The sequence below is a fragment of the Micropterus salmoides genome, unplaced genomic scaffold (assembly GCF_014851395.1).
Source record: "Micropterus salmoides isolate LMB-PRFRI ecotype aquatic unplaced genomic scaffold, ASM1485139v1 Ms_hic_scaffold_22, whole genome shotgun sequence".
NCBI lineage: Eukaryota > Metazoa > Chordata > Actinopteri > Centrarchiformes > Centrarchidae > Micropterus > Micropterus salmoides.
The window spans coordinates 5,172,573-5,192,925 of record NW_024041373.1 but is presented as its reverse complement, the minus strand read 5'-3'; the positions used below and the strand labels follow the sequence as shown (position 1 = coordinate 5,192,925).

The 20,353-nt window shown below is 44.7% G+C and overlaps 2 protein-coding genes across 3 annotated transcripts; both read left to right on the top strand.

Moving 5' to 3' along the window:
* The first annotated feature begins 2,814 nt into the window (after positions 1-2,814).
* On the top strand, positions 2,815-7,217 carry LOC119917396 (calmodulin-1). 2 transcript variants are annotated; one of them, XM_038737717.1, is made up of 6 exons: positions 2,815-2,942; positions 3,993-4,023; positions 5,271-5,414; positions 5,532-5,638; positions 5,720-5,855; positions 5,954-5,982. In XM_038737717.1, exons 1-6 carry the CDS (start codon positions 2,940-2,942, stop codon positions 5,980-5,982), a joined length of 450 nt encoding a protein of 149 aa, XP_038593645.1. In that variant the 5' UTR covers positions 2,815-2,939. The 2 variants fall into 2 exon arrangements, with proteins under 2 accessions (XP_038593645.1, XP_038593644.1); XM_038737716.1 differs by lacking the exon at positions 2,815-2,942 and having other exon boundaries at positions 3,966-4,023; positions 5,954-7,217.
* A 1,434-nt stretch (positions 7,218-8,651) lies between these two features.
* stpg4 (sperm-tail PG-rich repeat containing 4) lies at positions 8,652-19,606 on the top strand. The gene is made up of 7 exons (XM_038738105.1): positions 8,652-8,741; positions 8,860-8,961; positions 13,467-13,721; positions 15,572-15,636; positions 15,951-15,996; positions 18,889-18,993; positions 19,401-19,606. Exons 1-7 carry the CDS (start codon positions 8,652-8,654, stop codon positions 19,506-19,508), a joined length of 771 nt encoding a protein of 256 aa, XP_038594033.1. The 3' UTR covers positions 19,509-19,606.
* Positions 19,607-20,353: the final 747 nt, after the last annotated feature.

Below are 20,353 nucleotides of genomic sequence, written 5' to 3'. Positions count from 1 at the left end.
TACAGAAGCATTTGCATGGAGGCATATAGGCTAATCTCACATATACACACGCCAGCAGATGTTCGAACACACAAGAAAGCAAACAGATACAGGCCTGCATGCACACAGGCACGCACACTCACACTGTGTCTTTTCACTAATAGTAGCTTGACATGCATGACGCACAAACAACTGCCATTCTCTCCCATGAAAGGTGATCCACACCCTTGGCATTGAACCAGCAGGTGCATTACAAGGCCTCATTTATTAATAATGGGGTGCATGTCTTTCAGTTACACAGGTAGACATCTTCTCATATTTGTCACCAGCGCTTTATACCTCAAAGTCCTCACATGCCACTTAGGTACACAAATGAGCTTTCTCTTTCTCTTCACAAATTAACGTTTTGCCTAAAAGCTGCTTTATTTTAGAACACGGTGATGCAATAACACCGAACTCCACAGTGCTACCACATACTGTATCACGTGCTGTGTGCCAACCCGTCCCCATTGCCAAAAATTGAATTGACCCACATGGTAGGTTTTTCTGCAAAGGGAACAATTCTAACTGCTATCAGCGGGAGTGATGTTACAGGCTATTGGGAGGTGAAATTAATGAAGATGGAGGGGTGACTTCTGCCCTGGCTCTGCTGAACTCAAGTGAACTTTGACCCCTGTGGTATGGAAATGAAAACTGTCATTTTATAAAAATCCTCTGGGCTGGGCTTTGTCTGATAACGACTCATTATGTGAGGCAGTTACATATTCACAGAGCTGATAAGAGGAGGGGAAACATTAATAGGAATTGTATTGGTTTTAGCGTAGTGTGTAAGGGCATGCACACACATGGATTAATCTGAGTAAAAAAATAATACTACAGAGTTAACATAACACCTAACATAATGCAAAAACAGTACTGTAACACATACTACATTGTGCTCCATTTGGTAAATTAAGTGTTCTTTGGCATACATCATGGAAATTGGTAAATAATGTCTCCTGGGTTCCAATATACCCCATGCACATTAACTTCCAACCCCAAATCACCTTTGACCTGGAGCATGTCCTCTGAGACCTGGAGATCATTGAAGGGCATGTCATCAACCAACCAAACAGCTGATTCTGCTGCAGTGCAGCTATAAAAATTGGACAGAAGAACAAAGTTGAAAGCTGACCTATTCTGATTTTGAAATATTTATGACCCAATTGACCCATTGAACCATTGTTTTATTAGAGAGCAATTCCCCAATGATGTTCCATAACAATGTCTAAAACATGTGGATACCAGAGGAAATGCAGTTAGGTCTTCATGAAAAAATGTATATTAGTATCTGTGTTCACATTTTACTGTGTTTGCCAAGTATTTTCAGGGAGTCAAAAGGTGATACACCTCCACAAACAGTTGGTCACTCATGCTCCAGCTTACCTGGTTCTTGTGACAGGCCTTTGTGCCGTCACCTTTGGCAATGCATAATCTACACAGACAGAAACCCAGTAGCAGAAAAACAGTTTTAAATGAAAAGAATCTAGTGTGCTCCAGATTAGTTAGGTTGGGAAAAAGCCTGACTGATTGTAAAGCTGCTCAGCAGATCACATGGCACAGGCAGCATCACCTCTGCAAACAGTGCAGATGGAAGTGGGAACCACTTTGGATCCTCATTTCTTACATCTATGTGTGAGATATTGAGTTTTTCACAATTTCTGCTCTCTACTTGTAGTGTGACATCCGTGTCTAATAATAAGAGAGGCAGTAGAATTGGGAGGAAGGGGGGCTGTTTTGGGACATGAAGATTCTAGTACATTCTCTGTGTGGTTCTTAAAATCCTCGAAAGTCCCTGTCCACCCTTTTCCACTTGCTCCTCAGCATCTCCCATGGGATCAGGCCAGGGACAGGTGGTCAATGAGAGACAGGAGAGCAGTCAGGCATAAACAATCAGACTATCAGATACTCCGATCCATAACAGCAGCACAATTAGACCTGAGAATCCACAGTCATCTAACAACTCCAGCAACAGACCCAGTCACATATCACACATCTAAATATGCACACACAAACAACACACCCCCACACATACAAACAGATACCTATTACACACTATTACACACAAACACTTCAGCCCTGACAATGCATCTCATTATGCATAATATTTTAAGTGATTAAGACTTGCACATCAGACAGGAGTAACTTTACTCAAGACCCACATTGAACTCTGTCTGTCTGTGGTAACCATGTAAAAGCAATTTAAAACAAACCAAAAAAGCATGGGTATCGATATGCTAATGCAAACACAATGTAAATGGAAATGAAAAACTGCAGTAATAGGAAACACAGACATATTTAAAAAGAAACGTGTAAACACAAACTGTGTCAGTATCAAACCATGCTCCTGGTAGCTAATTAGTTATCAAAACTAGCTTATTGGGTCTCCCTAAAAATGATGGCCATATGTATACACACTATGCAACACGTTTGTCTGCTATGCCTGTGCCACTAACTGGGATGTCTATGGACAAGATGCAGCGGCAGCGCAGACCATGGGAGTGACGCATTGCAGGTACAAACACACCAATCAGAGAGCGCGATTTCTTTCAGCGACGTCTTGTGCCCCATCACAGAGTAGCAGAAAGTATTCATACGCCGTTATGTAGATCACCAGCGATACGCAATATAATTTCTAATATCGACGGCAAAGACTTCACGACAGTCGTAGATGGGTATTGCACTTGCTTCTTGATTTTCTTGTGTAGCTGATCATTTGTACAAATATGTTTTTAATTAATTTAGTAACTGAAGAATAGCGACGTTAGCGGAGTGATATTGAAAAGAGGAGGAGTTTAGGATAGCCGTTAAAGGCGAGTCCAGTTGCTTCCTTCTCAGTGTGATCATAGAGATTGTCTGTTCGCTAAGGCTTAGTTGTCTTACGGATTTTGTCGTGAACTAGCTGCTGCATCTACATCCAAATGGTAAGAAAACGAGGATTGTAGTTTCTATCCAGTGTAGAATCCGTTGACTTACCCTTAGAAGCTGTGTTTTTCTGTTAAATGAACGGGCTGATCGTCAATAAAACGCAGCTTCACCAGTAGCTAAGCTGAAGCCAACGTTAACGGTGCGCTGTAACTATAGATACCGCAGTGCTGGGCGAATAAATAACAACTTGCTAGTTGCTAGGTAATGCAAGCTTGTTAATACAAAGCAAACCTTAGTTCAAGCTGCGTCGGTCTAAATAAATGCAGCAACGCTTCAAATCTGCGTTACTTTACATAATTGTTGATTTTTATGCAAACACAACACCAGTCTAGCTAGATGTCTATGAAGATTCTCAGTCTAGCTAATGCTTGGTTCGCTAAATTAGATGGTGGCTCAACATTGTCCGTTTTGTCCCTTAATAAAATAGGTGCTGATGGAGAAGCAACGATAATGTTGTGACGAACGGTAACTACTTTACAACCAGCTTCTTGCTTTAACGATGGTTGTATCAGTCCTTCTGCCGTGTGCAACGTTAGTGTTGGTCTAAGTTAAGGTCTGAAACTGTGAGCCGGTACATATCGGTAGCTAGCTAACTTTAGCTCTTCCTAGCTAGCATTTACCGCCAAATTATAAAGTCATTCGTTGTCTGTGGGAATGTTGGCGTCATGGAACGTTTAAATGTAGGGAACGTTATATCAAACGTTTTAAAGGCACGTGTAGTTTAACGTTACATTCTTATAGTATCAAAGCTTTCTGTTTAGGTCAGTAACAAGATTGTTAACTAACCAGAACGGTGTTAAGCAGTTGTAACCTTACAGCTGCTGTTATAGCTACTGCCTTCAGAATAACAGCAACTGTTACTTGCTGGCTGTAAAAACTTGTGTTTGCAGCATTTTTAAAAAAAAATGGGTGGCGCTAACCTTGGGGCCATCCATTTTTAAGAAGTAGAATGACTGCTGAAGTTGCTCATAGATGGGAGGGGAAAAAAACTCTAATTCTGGTTATATTTGGTATTTGACATGCTGTCAATTTCTTGTATTTTACAGGCTGATCAGCTTACAGAAGAGCAGATTGCCGGTAAGACATCGCTGCATTGATCTACTACTTTCCTCATATCCCGCAAAGTGGCCTGCGTTATGGATCCTACTATGGATTATACTTTTGCCTTTTAAGGCATTCCACAGGGTAGCCTGCTGGTCATAAAACAGGAGTGAATGAAACTGCTGTTGCTTGCTGGCTCTGGAGTTCAGAAGGACTCCCTCATGGAAAACTTTGCATTTTCATGGTTGTCATGTAATAAATGATGTAATCTGGAAGGTCTGTGTGTTCTGGTGAGTTGCTGGCTGTGCATGATGTGTCCTTTGCCCTGGGTGTGTTCATTAAATGGAATGCTTCAAGAACACTTGCTGTCCCTACGTGGTATGCTCGTATACAAAGATGATCTAAATCTTGTAATCTAAATAATGCAGGAAGAATGTGTCTCAAGGCACTGCTTCCATTATGTGCTCAGACACTTGCTGTAATGTATACAGTTCATGTCTTAAATGTAACAGTTGTAGTGGTCCCTGATTAAAATCTTGCAGCTTAGGTCAGGTTTCACAATATGCTGATCATACTCTTGCTGTATTTCATGGTGTCAGGTTTAGTGCACAAACCCTTGCTTGACGTTTTGTTAACGTGTGCCAGTTTTAGATTGTCAGGTTGTACAAATAGCATGACAATGCACTAATGTTTTGTCTTGGGAAAATTAACTACATTTTTAAGAGCAGTAAGCGGTAGCTGCAGTTGATGCAGACAGCAGCCTTTTCCTCACAACAAAGGGTGTTGCCCTGTGTGGTTGACCCTGCAAATGGCAAGGCAGGTTGTAGTTTTTATGATGCAGACAAGCTGCTGCATGACACTACACATTGCCCACTGGCCTCATCACACTTGATGAGTGTGTCATTGTTCCTCATTCCTCACGGCTGCAGCAACCACACAGGCTGTGACAGGCCATTGATGTATCCTGCCTGTCCTGCTGCTTGGTCTCGTGGTCCTTGTTTAGCCAAAACAACTGCAGTTGGAACTCAAAACAAGAAGGCTTATCACTATGCTGGAGGAAGTTTATAAGTTAAACATGAGTGATGTAATGCTTCTCAAGTCTTAAGCTAATTCTGGGTGTGGGTCAATGTGATTGGCAGACTTGGAATAAGATGAATATATTCAGCCCCTGTAGTGTTTTACAACCACTGTCTTGCCAGTTTTGTTTTGCATATCTAGCTATAGGTGGGACATATCTGCCTTTCTAAAGAAGCCATCCACTTTTTTTTTTTTTTTTTTCTCAGAGTTCAAGGAGGCATTTTCGCTCTTTGATAAGGACGGAGATGGCACAATCACCACCAAAGAGCTGGGCACAGTTATGCGCTCTCTGGGCCAGAACCCTACAGAGGCAGAGCTGCAGGACATGATCAATGAAGTGGATGCTGATGGTGAGAACTTAATCTGGCTTCAGAACCTGCTAATCACACACAACTGATGTACTGGATGGAAATCCCTCATCAATGTCTGTCTGTTTTGGTGTGTGTTTTTGGTTTTTTTGTCTTCAGGAAATGGAACGATAGACTTCCCAGAGTTCCTGACTATGATGGCCAGGAAGATGAAAGACACAGACAGTGAGGAAGAGATCAGAGAAGCATTCCGTGTCTTTGACAAGGTAAATACTATCTGCACTCCCACACGCAACCATAAGTATGTACAGCAGTTTTAAAAAGGTGCTAACTGATGTAATTTTTAGGATGGCAATGGATACATCAGTGCTGCTGAGTTGCGCCATGTGATGACAAACCTTGGGGAGAAGTTGACTGATGAAGAAGTGGATGAGATGATCAGAGAAGCAGACATTGATGGAGATGGACAGGTCAACTACGAAGGTTGGTGGTGTTTTGTATTTATATTTTTCTTTATGTGCTGGGGTCACTCATTGGATACTGAGTTGCACTTTCTCCCCCCCCCCCATCTCTTCCTGCAGAGTTCGTACAAATGATGACGGCGAAGTGAAGGCCTTGTACAGATTTCGTATATAAATAATTTGCCTTTTTTTTTTCTTTGTGTAATTTATCTGTAAAATCTTAATAGCCCCCCCTTCGTCCCTGCCCCTTCTGCTGTCCAAAGGAACTGCATGTAAACTGCATAGGCTCTTGTCCCCATGTCCCTTTCTTTTGCTGTCATGGTGTTTTGGAGTGACGGAACGGTCATACAACCAGATGCCTGTGGAGGCCCCTGGGAGCCGGAGAACTTCGAATCTTCCCGTCTTGTGTGCTCGGGGCCCCTCCGCATGGCGACATTGGAAACCTGTCAGCTGGTTGTCTCTTACTTGGCAACACTGTTGGCATGGAAACAATGTAGAGGAGTTTAAACTCTGCATGGACTATGGACAAAGTATATATGGAAATCTCTCAGCATTGCACTACTGCAAAAAAATGACACGGGTGTATCTCCTAGGTACTCGTACAAACTCTTTTTGTATCTGCTGTTCTATATACCAGAAAATGACTAATCTTACCATGCTTTTAATGTTTTACTTTTCTTTCTTTTAATTTTTTTTTTTTTTTTTTTTTTTTTTTGACCTCTGGTCATGCCTCAGATAATCCATTCCAAGTTGTATATTTTTGTTTTCCAATAAAATGTACAATCTACCCGGATTTGAAAATTGTCTTGTTTTCTCAGTTATAATGGATCCTTGAGTTTGTATACCCTGTAATAATTCCCATTTTTGTATTGAGGACGGGATGCTCCCTTTTTTTTTTTTTTTTTGTTTTCGAATACATAAATGTTTACCATTTTAAATTAAGTGTCCCTGCTGACTTCCCAAAAGCACTGAGGAGCATCAGCCAATGCCTCTTAATGTTCAGATAACCTCAGATCAAATCTGTATTGTCATTAATATAAAAGCACTGAGTGGGATCAAAGGCTTCTATTTTGAAGTGCGCACAATGATGCTCGACATTGGATTAGCTTTGTACTGTCCAGCTCCCTTACTGACTACATTGGCCATGTTGTGTGTTACTGTTGGCATGGCACCATGTAGAAGCTGCCTCATGTCTTTTTTTGGCATTTGCCCCCATGACAAGGTGCAGGTTATTGAACGTACATCAGAACCATGGTGTAAATAGAGGTGTACCGTTATTTTCTTTTTTGGTTAACTTCTGATTGAGTTTGTTACAGTAGCTTGCAGAGATACTAAGTTTGTTATTTTGATGAATGACAAAATAAAGCTCTATTGTGGACCTCTGCTCTGGCTCCTGTGTGAATGAAATTCTTTCTATTTTCCTTTAAAGGAATGCGATGCTTTGGTCTGCCCGTTGGGAGCAGTAGGGGCTGCAGTTGTTTATGGCTTGGTCAGTCATGCATTTTATTCAGTGGTCCCTGTGGATGCACATTCAAAAAAACATTGTAAAATGCACTTCAGTAACAACTCGTACACCAAAAGGGGCTGATGTCAAGAGGAAACTTACTAAACAGTATCCCTGATTTGCTGCAAGTGGATTATTCCTTTTACAGAGTCTGCATAGGAACAACTTCAGCGCCAAGACTGCCAAAAACCACAACCCACTGCAGTTTCAGGTGTGAACAGATGACACAAGTGGCTCTCAATAGCCAAGAACAATTATCACAAGACAAAAGTGTCATCACAATCTACTTATAAAAGCTGTTAATTGCACAGCACATGGAACACTAGTCTTGTCCCTCTGCATTCATTCATTGTCTGATAGAAGACTGTCTGCCAGGTGCTAGGGGGGAGACTGTTACTTCAATCAGATTACAGCTCCTTTGCTGCCCGTGTGTTTTCGGTGTGTGTGTCCGCATGTACTCTCAGGTACACATTAGACTTCCTTGACAAGCAATGTCAGTTCTTGGCTCCTTCGGACCGTGTGCTCCATGTAGCCTAGCAACGAGGCCGAATGTTGAGCTTTTGCTCCCAGAGCGAGATTTTCACTTCAGGTGATGGTGTTTAGCTCTGCCGTACAGAAAATCAGAGTGAGAGAGTGTTTGTGCCTGACATCACACTCCAGCAGCCTAGCATGCCACAAGAGGTAAGATACTTCAAACTTCATGCACAAAGAAGAGGCTTCATTTGAAAGAATTTCTCGGCATAAGTATCACATTTTAAAAGCTGTAGTGGTTTTAACTGCCTGATTTGAAGAACCCACTCCTAAATACATTCATGTCGAACTGTAGGTGACATAAGTACTTCACTTGTAGAAGAAACTGAATGATCAAACTTTTATTTTAGTAATGTCAAAGGAGAGAAAGAGTTGCGTAATTGAAGCAATCCTCATTATATTGGACACCAGGTGGTCTTCAGACCCTAGATAAGCAGCCTTGCCCAGTCCAGACATTTGGACGGATGAGACATGTGTTCTGTCTCGTACTGGACTGCAATTTGCACTGTGATGGCAACTTTTGATCAGTATATTCCAATCAATACCACATGATGGTGGTTGACATTGATGAGGGCAAAGTAACTAACTGCAGCGTACTTTAGTGCTGGCTTACCATTGTGTCTTGCTCTCATTCAAACTGGTCGGTGAGTCTAAATTTAGCCCTCCACCAGGCCAGCTTGATGAAAAATTGATCGATAGTGGAGTCGCTGCTATAGTAACAGTCGCGGTTTTAATGGTGGTCAGGTGTCACTGGATCTTCAGTCAACCAGATAGTGAACGGCAATGAGCATAGTGCAGGATACGGCCAAGTGGAAAAACAAAGCCGTCTCTAAAGTCAGCGACATGTCCAGGGGTGGTAATAGAACAGATAAGGTAAGGCTCTTTAACGCCCTCATGACTCAGTGTGGTTAATGAGGACACACAGAACTGGTGAAGCACAGGCTGTGCTATGCATCTACACATTGTTGGCATAGCAGTGTCATCATAGCAGAAACAATCATCGGTGTCTTTGCTTATATCTTGTTCTTATCCGCAGGGTGATGACAAGGTGGGCCTGTGTGGCCGGGGGAGCTGGTGGCTGGGAACACTGAAAGTAGGTGTCATACTGAAATGTGGTTTTATAGGAGGAGAGGCTGCTGCACTGGCTTTGCTTCAGGCCCAAACACTTGCCACTGGGTTGACACTTAAAGGGGACTCATTAGTTCATGTTTAGATATGTTAGCAGTTAATGGTTTTTTATTGCATAGCACTATCCCATTGTCTGTGGCCAGTGTGTGCTGTCTGCCCGAAACACTACAGTGAGTCCGGTCCCTAAGTGCCTTACAGTGCATGCGCTCAGTGTAATAATGCATAGACCTTTTTAATCATCAGTAATCTTAATGTGATCCCAGCTCTCTGGCTCCACTGTTAATCAGCTGCCTTCTTCTTTCTATGAATGTATCCTGTCCAGCTAACAATAGATCAGGTGGCTTGGAAATTACTCTATGTAAATGAACAGCAAACGTAGCTTTGCTGTACATTTACAGTAAAGCACATGTATGTAACACATTATTATGAAATGTCAGTTCTCATTCATAGCATTTGTTTCGATGTCTCACTATGGGATGCGCCACCCCACGTATTCCTCAGAAGCATTTATCTCATTACGCCAATCCTGATTGGCTGGTGATCGTGGTGTCTGTGTCTAGTGGACCCACCTACCCTTAAATAGCTTACGCTACAACGCAGACACCATTCAAACACCTCTTCTCGCTTCGGAGCATATCTCGATCTGTCGTACGGGCTAGCTAGCTTAACTGTCCACAGATAAGAGCTGACATCTCAGTCGGCAGGTGCTAGCTGCCTTCAACACGCTTCGACTCTTCGGTCTCACAACAGACTGGAACATTACCCGCCTAGCCGTTTTACGGTAAGGTACATGTTAGCACACCAGCTAATGCAACGCTCTTCTTAATTAGCACTCCAGCTAACGAAGATGGACTCTAATCCCCCTCACACCAGAGGAGACAGTGATCCAGGGGCTCGGCTCTGCTGCTGCGGGAATAAAATTTCAAGCAGGGACACACACCAGGTCTGCTCTTCCTGCCTCGGGCTGGAACACACCCGCTTGGCCGTTGAAGCCCCGGTTCATGCAGGCACTGTGCCTGCTTCACCCTGAAGAGTCTTAGACGACGGCACGCCAAGCTAGCTTGTCGGGAAAGGACCCTCACCTGTCCACCAACGACTTGCCGGCTGGCAATGAGGGACCGATGTGGACGCTGAACCGTGTGCTAGCGCTAGCTGGGGCTCACAGCTGGACCTAGCCGCGGTGGCCCCGCTTATGGAAGATGTGCTAGAGCTGGATTATGAGGATGATGACGAGGGCACCTCAGAGCTCCTCATATCTGAGGATGATGAGGATGAGGATGAAATGTTCATCCCTTCCGCTCAGGCTGCCAAGCACGACGCTGTGTCTGCCTCTCCGGGCGAGGACGGGAGTACGCCGGCTTCCCCCGCTCCCAGTATGGATATGCAGGACGCACTGCAGCCAGACTGAATATTCCCTGGCCTGCGGTTGTGACGGAGACCACCAGATCCCGTTATGAGGGGAAGAAATTGCCCCAGGCCAAGAGGATGGCAAAACAGCTACTCCCAGTTTTTCCTGAGCTGCTGGATGAAGTCTCGGTTTCATGGAAGGACCACCTGTTCAGCAGCAAGACCCCGATACAGGGCGCTTCCTCCCTGGATTTTGAGGGCATGGAAAAGCTTGGCATGCTCCGCATGCCCCCCATGGAGCCGTTAGTCGCTCTAACGAAGATGGACTCTAATCCCCCTCACACCAGAGGAGACGGCGATCCAGGGGCTCGGCTCTGCTGCTGCGGGAATAAAATTTCAAGCAGGGACACACACCAGGTCTGCTCTTCCTGCCTCGGGCTGGAACACACCCGCTTGGCCGTTGAAGCCCACCTCCACCCACCACAGACCACGGCATCCTCCAGGAACCCCATATTGTCCGCTATGACTGAGAGGGCTTACAAAGCGTCAGCTTTGAGTGTCCGAGCCCTGAATGTCTCCTCCATTCTCACCGCATATCAAGCGGATTTGATGGAGGACATGGCCACCAAGCCTGACCCCGTAGTGTGGGAAGAGATTACCATGACAACAGACATTTGCCTCCGCGTGCAGCGCTGCTTGGTCCAAGCCAGAGGTAAATCTATGGGAGTGATGGTTTCACAGGAAAGACCAAGATGGCTCAACCTGACAAACCTGTCTGACAGAGAGAAGAGAGGACATCTTGGACATGCCGATTGTCCCTGACGGGGTTTTTGGCACCGCTCTGGCCTCCATGCAGCAGAGATGTGAGGCTAAGAAGAAGGAGGACGAAGCTCTCCAGCTCTGCCTACCCCGGAAAGCTGAGGCCCACCCCCCAGCGGCCCCACGCCAGACCTTCGCTCAGGCTGTCTCGTGGCCCCCTCAGTTTAAAATCCCTAAGCGGCCGAAGCCCCAGCCCACCCCAGTTGCCCCTCCACGGCATGAGGCGAGAGCGGGCTGGCCCAGGAAGGCTCCAACGCTGACGGCAGCTCCACTGGGACAGCGGGTCCAGACTGCCGGTCAGCAGGCCAGGAAGAAGAAGAGGGCGTTTTGACAGCCTCCCTCTCCCCACCGGTGATGCCGCTGGATGTTCCCCGTTCGCCAGCCCCACCTGTTCTGTTCCGGAGTGTGATGCGGGGGCTTTCCCGACTCCATGCTGTGACGTGCAGTTCCAGAGAGGCACCGGCGCGTCTCGGTCGAGGAGAAGAGAGACTTTGCAGCAGAGGCAGCAGGTTTTCTGCCCTCCCTTTAAGTCGCACAAGCACACACCCTCACTCTTTATTAACAATAAAGCATGTTCCGCTGCTGCATCCAGGCCTAAGGTCAAGGGCACAGTTAAAAACAATGAACAGAAAACAACAAGCTACGGCTCCCTTCAAGCACCTCGCGCATGCGCAGTGTCGACCATGCGCAGTGTCGACCAGGAGTCGCGCTTGTGCCCCGCCGCTAGATGGCCCCATAACACCATTATTGACGGCGCGCAGTGGGGAAGACAAACCGGGGGCTGCCACCCCTCTCGCTGATGAGGGAAAGGTGAGCGGCGCTCATGACTTTGGCCTGGGTGCTAAGAACGATATCATGGGGCTTCAATTCGCTGTCATCCCCCTCGCTTCTCAGGTATTGTATGCTCCCGGGCTCAGGGGGAGTCAGCTTGTATTCTACAGGAGGAAATTGTCTCGCTGTTAGAAAAGAGAGCGATATGTGTAGTGCCTCACGAATGGAGTCAGAGCGGCTTTTACTCCAGGTATTTTCTGGTCCCCAAACGGAGCAGTCTTTGCCCTATCCTGGATCTGCGAGCTCTGAACAAGAACCTCAGGAAATACAAGTTCAGGATGCTCACTCATGCATCCCTGCTTCGTCTGGTGCGCCAGGGCGATTGGGTCACGTCTGTCGACCTGAAGGACGCGGATTTCCACATTGCAATTTATCCTACGCACAGGAAATATCTGAGGTATGTTACGAGTACAGGGTACTTCCCTTCAGTCTGTCCCTGAGCCCGAGAGTGTTCGTGCGGTGTACCGAAGCGGCTGTGGCCCCGTTAAGACGGCAGGGTTTCCGTCTGGCTACATATCTGGACGACTAGCTCCTTTTGGCACAGTCGGAGCAGGTGTCAGTGTCGCAAACGCGCGTACTCATAAGACATCTTACAGATTTGGGTTTTATAATAAACACTGAGAAGAGCGTGCTGTCCCCAGCACGGAGTACAATATTTCTGGGGTTACACCTGGTTACACCTGGTTTCCTTTACTCTGTCCAGGGTGAGGGAGCACTGCTGCAGACTGATCCTCATAGCTCCGCATTGGCCAGCGATGCATTTAAGTGTGATGGAGCTTCCTCAGAATGTGGTTAACACTATTCAGAGCGCCAGGGCTCCCGCCACCAGGTCCCTTTATGAATGTAAGTGGAGGGTGTTTGAGGAGTGGCGTATCAAGGAGGGTCATGCGCCTTTTCAGTGCCCGGCCTGCAGGTCTTGGTTGATAAACAAAAGGCTTTCTCCACAATTAAAGTGTACCTGGCTGCTATTGCTGCTTGTCATGTGGGGTTTGAAGGTAAACCAGCTAGCCAACATCCCTTGGTCTGCCGTTTTATGAAAGGGGCACGTCGGCTACTCCCTGTTTCTAGGCCATTGGCCCCTCCGTGGGATCTGGCAGTGGTTCTGGATGGGCTCTCTGGCCCCCCTTTTGAACCTCTGGGGAAGTTGACTTAAAACGTCTGTCTCTGAAGACAGTGTTATTGCTGGCTTTGGCTTCTGCAAAACGGGCCGGCGACATTCACGCACTCTTTCTTCTTGTAATGTCAACATTAAATTGTATTTATAGGATTATTGGAAATAACAATTGTATTTGGCAATATAATAATATCAAAATAATTATACCTTAATAAAAAGAGTTTAACTACCTTGAGCTGAATTTGGCTCTTGTGGACAACAGTCCAGTAATGGCTGCATCATGCCAACAATACAGCAATGTGTCTTTCTAGGATATGTGGTAACACTACCTTAACTTCTCTCCTCTCACCTACTCCCAGGACACACCCATCCCCGGTCTCTATCACATTCGCGACTTCATCGAAGAAGCTGAACTGAACCCAGTGAGGAAGACCTATGGGTTCAAAGGCGTGGGCAGAAAAGCCCACATTCTGGGCATACGTAAGGGGGATTTGCTTCTACCCGGGGCGTATGACTACACCGACTCCATCCAGGAGGTCCTGAGGCACCAGGCGTCCTACTCTTTCAAAAACTGTCCACGGCCTGAAATCATCACTCTGGGCTTCAGCGACAAGGTCGGGTTCTGACATGACCTTTACTGATCCTGTTGGCAGATGTAATTTACCACATATTAAAGGAATAGTGCACGGTTTTGGGAAATACACATATTTGCTTTCTTCTAAGACTTAGATAAGAAGTTTGATAGCAGGACTCTCACGTCTGTGCGTCAAAGATACTCTGTTGAGTTTTTGACCACTAGTAGCTCTATGGATCAATGGGTTTATGAGTGGGTCCCTGTTTTGTTAGTACCTCTTTTACACTGGCATGATATATGACAGTAGTGTTATGGTTAGTGTGTTTTTTTATGTAAGAGGAAGCGAACTAATAACTTGCAAGAATAGACACAAACACAGGTTAGAGTAGGCTTTGCAAATGTTTTACACTACATCTACCATTCACACACTGAACCTAAGTGCTCAAACACAAACTAACATTCAATTCGGTGTTCAGTTTCTTGCCCAAAAACCCTTCGACAGGCAGCCTGGGATTGAACCACCAATCTTCCAAATTACGGGCAACCTGCTCTACCTCCTGAGCCACAGCTGCCTGAAGGAGGTCCCAGAAAAACAGAGAGGCTGCTGTTCAGCCCGTCAGGGGGAGAAAAAAAGTCAAGGAACGAATCACAAATCCACAGCACCTGGCGCACATTAAACAACTCCGTGGTGCTTGATGTTAAAAGTAAACAATGCAGTCATGACAAACAATTCATTATTTATTTACGTTTATCAGCACGGGGAGGCATATGGAAACAGCTTTGACTGTCCCTTGACTTCCATGTTGTTTCCCTTCTGTCTGTGGATTGCTACAAGGTGGGGAAAATGAATTAGAAAGTTCTATCGACAACCACGGAAAGCAAGCAGGCTGAGAAACCAAACTAAGGGACGTATTCTGTCTGTCTATCAGTCTCCTCCGCTCTGTTTCAGTACTACAGACAGAATCGTACCCACACACACATACCATAATTCAGCCATATTCATATCACCGTTACACAAAACCAACACCCACTTGCTTAGCTGTAGTCATATGTAATCAAATGCCAAAAAGCATTAAACCACTTCCCACCACACAGTGTTAATATTGCCACCCTGTTGATCTGCTTTATGACTTTGGCCTGCTTTGGGTCCAACTGACCTACTGGTTTCCAAACATTTGATCAAATCGCAGTAACATAGCTCAGGTGACATGTACAAAACTCACATGCTTCAGGCTTCACTGCGTGACCTGACCTCTCCCTTTTTAGGAAAATTCTCATTTGAAATGCATCCAAAATGTATTTATGTCTGTATTTACAGATTGTGATAGTGACAAAATAGGTGATTTTGTTCCAGCAGCAAATTAAGCCCTGCCGCCCAGTACGTCCAGGTAGTACCTCTTAGGCTAAAGAATGGTTCGTTATGGTCAGTAGGTACAGGTTTTGGTTTTGGTCTCTGTAGGCAAGATGGTTTTCGGGAAGCTGTGTGCCGTGCTCTTTGCCAAGAAATTGTTACACCACGTAACTCTTAAGCTACAAATTTCTGTGCGTGTGTTTTTTTTAAATTTGACCAAAGTTTTATTAACAGTTAATAGTTGGAATTTATTGTTGTTAACTTAGCCCTCTACATCACTTTTATTCAAGTATGCATTTTTCAAGCAGTATCCAGTGTTTTCATAGTGTTTTGGCAGTGGCATTGGAACATCATCACAGCAATTTGCTTCAAAGTGGCTGCTCTTCAAAATGTACCTGCAGCAGACTTACTGAAAACAGAAAATGTGTTAGAAACCAAAGCCAGCTGTCGGCGATGCAACACAGCAGGCACAAAAGCAAACTCATGGTGATACTGTCATATACATTTAAACACTTCTTTATCTTTATTCCCTGTGCCAGCATATAAACACTTCGCCGTGCGACTACAATGTGACAGCAAAACCAGTGGAGAAGATTCCCTGCAAGTAAGCACTCGACAAACAAGCCTCTCTTTAACTCTCAGATCACAGCGGAGCAGACAACGCATGAATCACCCCCTTGATCGCGGAATCCTTCCTCTTCGTACAAATTCTCCTTCCTCTCTCATCTCCTCACAGCACAAAGATAGAGGAGCAATCACTAAGCTGCTCTCTCATTTTCTCTGTCTCTGTCTTATTCTTTTCTTCTCTCACTTTTCCCTTCACTGTTCTCCTCTTTTCTTTTTTTTCGACCCCCCCCCCCCCCCCCCGACCCCCCCCCCCCCCCTAACCCACCCATATCTTATCTCCTCTTCTTGCAGGCATGTGATGTTCCGGTCGACTGTGCAGCGGATCAGCTTTCCCCCTGTAAGTATCCAGTCACAGAGACTAGTTATTAGGACCATGCAGTCTTTCCATTGCCCACAAAAAGGCTTCATTACAATACACTTTCAATGGGTTTTGGTTACAAGCTATGACCTAATGTGTATCTGGTATGTGCTGTACACAAGCTAGTTATGACAACCACAAGGGTCAAGGAAAACCGATCCCACAGGGTATCTAACGGTGTCTTTTGCCCCATTTGAGGGCCTGTTATGGCACTGTACTAACTGACCAGTCAGCTTTGGTTCATATTGCAGTGTTGAAGCCTTAGCTGTGTGTCCATGCTGGTAGCTGATGGATATTTGATCCGTGCTGGCAGCTGCTGAGTGTTGACAGAGAAGGAAAGGCGCTAAGAAATCCTGAAGGTGTTATTACTGTTGGGAGCAGTTTTCTGCTGTTAGTGGTGTCACAGCGACTCTAAGACAAGTTTATTGTCAAAGGTTAAGCAGCTACACAAATCCCACAGCGAAATTAACTGAAAGCGCAGATCGGTCAGACAACTGACGGAGGTGGAGAGACATTAGCAGATCACCAGTGAAGTGTCTTAATGGACACTGAAAACTCGTAATCCAATCTGAGAGAGAAATTCAGATTTCTCTGAGCCCTGCCTCTTAGCCCAGAATTAAATGAAATACATCACACACACATCCAAACAAATACTTGCAGTGAGCTGAAGATGAGTGGGAAAACAACAACAAAGTATATATATTCTCTTCTTTTTATTTGACTTAATTTCTCAGTCCTGGGGCCACTGTGTGTCCTAGATTTACATGTAATATACATGCAAAATCAACTGCACGTGCAACTTGGAAGGAACAAATCCAATTAATTTCGTAATCCCAGACATTTTCATATGACAGTGTCCTCCTCTCTATTGCTTTACCACAGAAGTGATTCATCCTTTAACTACAGCATGAAATCTTGCAGATCTATGCACCTGCTGTCTGGCTGTTTCGATTTGCCACACTAGAAGCAGGGCTCTAATGGCAATGTTGGTCTGTCATTCGGTCAACCGCTTTGGTCCAAACTGAAACTATTGGTTGAATTGCCATGCAGTCTGGTACACACATTCATGATCCCCAGGGGATGAATCTTTGGTGGTCCCCGGACCTTTCCTCTAACACCATCATAAGGTTGACATCTGTGTTTTTCAGTGAAATATCAACAGTTGTTTTAAGGAGTACAGTACAGCGAGGTCTTGGATGCAACATTCAGAAACAGGTCAAAGCTTTAACAGCATACGCCACACAGGAGAATGTTTCTAACGTGCTGTGCCACAGTAGGAAAGTGGGCCAGGTACTTTGGCTCAAACACCCTCACCCACATACACACATGTGTGTGAGAGTGAGGTTCACTGCCCACCAGCTCCTGTGAAATACACCTGCATTAGCACCTCTGGAAGCATCAGGCAAGCGCGCGGGGCCCAGCGGGCCAGTTGCCGAGGATCAAGTTAACTGGCAACTGGGATCAAATGGCATGTAATGGTAGCAGCCATCCCTCCAAAGAGCAGAGGAGAGGAAAAGACACCTTCCTGCCTCCCTCTGTTCGAATCAGAGAGCAGCTGAAAATGAAAGGCTGGTCCTGTGTTCAGGGACAGGGACACAGTTTTATGTCTGAGGAGGAGTGTGGAGGGGGGGGATGCTATTTCTGCATGGCACGCCGCTGGTGATGACCAGTATGTGTGTTAGTGGGTAAGAGGAAAGGAGAAGTGAAAGGCAAGGAGAGCGAGAGAGACTGACTTTTGACAGAGACTAACCCCAAAGACAGATTGCTTTGGTGAAAAAACACACAGCACAACCAGAGACCAGCAAAAGCCATGAAGACAGGAGTCAAATGATATGTCATAGGTCATAAAAATATGGGTATGGGACCCTAAAATAGACCTATTGTAAATTGTTAGTGCATCAGATGACTTGAGTATCATGGTATAACAATAGGTTTCCATGAGCTTATAGCGCCAAGTGAAACACTGAAACTTAGAGGTCATGATGTACAGTAGGTAACTATGATACAGCCCTCATGCTTATACCATCACGTCTGGATCCATCTGATTGGACTCTGTAGGGTGTAATCTGCCAGCTAGTTTTGTTTGGATGCTTGAGAAAACTGCTATTAGAAGTCAGGTGACACCATAAAAACTAAACTAAGCTTGTCTATGCTTAACAGGGTCCTGTTCTTCAAAGGTGCTTGTACTAATCCAGGATAACATGATGACATTAGATATCTGCTCATATTTCATATTCAGTTTCCCTGTGTCCTTGACTACACTGAACAAACAAAATTATAAACACAACACTTTTGTTTTGACATGACATTTGACATTTAATCATGTAGCTGAGGCTTTTATCCAAAGCGACTTACAATTGTTATATATGTCAGAGGTCGCACGCCTCTGGAGCAACTTGGGGTTAAGTGAGCACTTCTCCTTAAGGCAAAGGAGAAGTGCTCACTAACACAGATTTTGACAGATTTGTGAACAATATTTGAGAGAAATAGGCCTTTGGTGTACATTGAGAAAGTCTTAGATCTTTGAGTTCAGCTGATGAATGGGGGCAAACAACTAAAGTGTTGCGTTTATAATTTTGTTCAGTGTAATTTACTGAGAGAGCACACAAGTTGATTGTGTTGAGCTAGTATTTTTTTTTTTTTAATTCTGCTGGGTTACTGAAACTCTGTCACAAGGTACATGTGTTCGGCTGACTACAAAGACAGCCTTTCCTCTGCATGTTTCTGACCAAAGCTAAGAAACCCTATGTATGCTTACATGCTAAAGGGTACTTCTAGCTTTGGTATAGGCTACAGCATATTGGGGCTTGATCACAAAATTCATTGATCAATCCATCAATCAATAATGGCTTTTATCTCTGGCCATCTTAGAAGGAGGGACCTGCTCCATGCCACTATAGTCCACAGACCAGACCAGCAAAAGGCATCACTTCCTCCTTCAAATCCACATTGCCGCGACTCCACTATGTGCACTCAGTGAGTCCAGTACTTCACAATTAGCTATCTGTCATTAGCGTAAGACTACCGATATGTACTATGACATTTTGTCAGTGAAATTCTTGATGAGCGGGTAAAAATGCAAAATAGGCTACTAATGTTTCGATTTCAGCAATGATCTTTCGTGGTTTTTAAAATTCATCAAAGTTTAGAGACATAAGTTATGGAACATGCAAAGAAAACAACATTTCATATATGTTAGAGACACTTCAGAGCATATTCTATAAAAACTTTATGTGATCGAAATTATTTTAGATATTTAAAAAAAATTTAAACTTAAAAGGCCATGTTTCTCTTTTGGGGGCCTCTTGTTTTTATAATTAAAGAAAAACAATTTGTGTGTGTGTGTGTGTGTGTGTGTGTGTGTGTGTGTGTGTATTCCACAGAAGACCCCAGGACCAGGGGCCTGCGAACCTTGCTGGAAGCTGGGTGACCATCTGAACCCAGCAGCCAAAGACCCATCATTTAGCCTCTTCTTCCGCAACATTCTCTAGTGTGGACTTTATTTCTCCTCATCCTGTCAGCTTGCTAACTGGCAGATCACACACATCACACTACCGTATTTTGAAATAAAAGAAAAATCTTAAGATTAAGAAAAATGCCGGTCTCTTATTACTTGGACCAATGTTTATCTGCATTTCAGTGAGGCATTTTGTGGTCCGCCAACGACATATCAAGCTACATTTGTTGTGCTCAAATCACTTTAGTGACGCCGGCTAGGGAAGCAGAATGATCTTATCTGCAACAAAGGGTACTTCATTCCACTTAACTACATGTTCCCGGTATTGCTCTCTCCCTTCATTTCTCCTCCTCTTTGCTCCTCTTTCCCTCTCTGTCGGCATTCAGGCTGCTTTGCCTTCCTACTATCTCTGCCCGGCGATGCACTCAGGAGGAGGAATGCTGCTCAGCCATGCGTCACATGCACATAGCTTACTGTGGCATGCTGCACCCTCAGATAACACATTCAGTATTAAGGGGCCAAGGCGGTGGCACACAGTAAAACAGCTATTCTTATCAGTACCTACTCCGCATACTCTTATTTTTTTTCTTTCGACGAGCCAAACAAACACAACCAATCATGTTGGGACACAGAGAACAGCAGCGATACAAATCACCTCTGTGTGGAACATAAAGGTGGTGTACATTACAGAGCAACAGGGTACATGTACAGAAAATAAATTACAAACACATTGCAGATTTGTTATTAGTGTGATCCTGGACAGTTTTATTTATCATTTATTTATTCAGGTAAGGATTTTGCTGAGCATGCATGCTCTTTGTCAGCACTGCTTCATATTGAGAGTTAGACACTCACGCCTCAGAGCAGCCGAATTTTGTG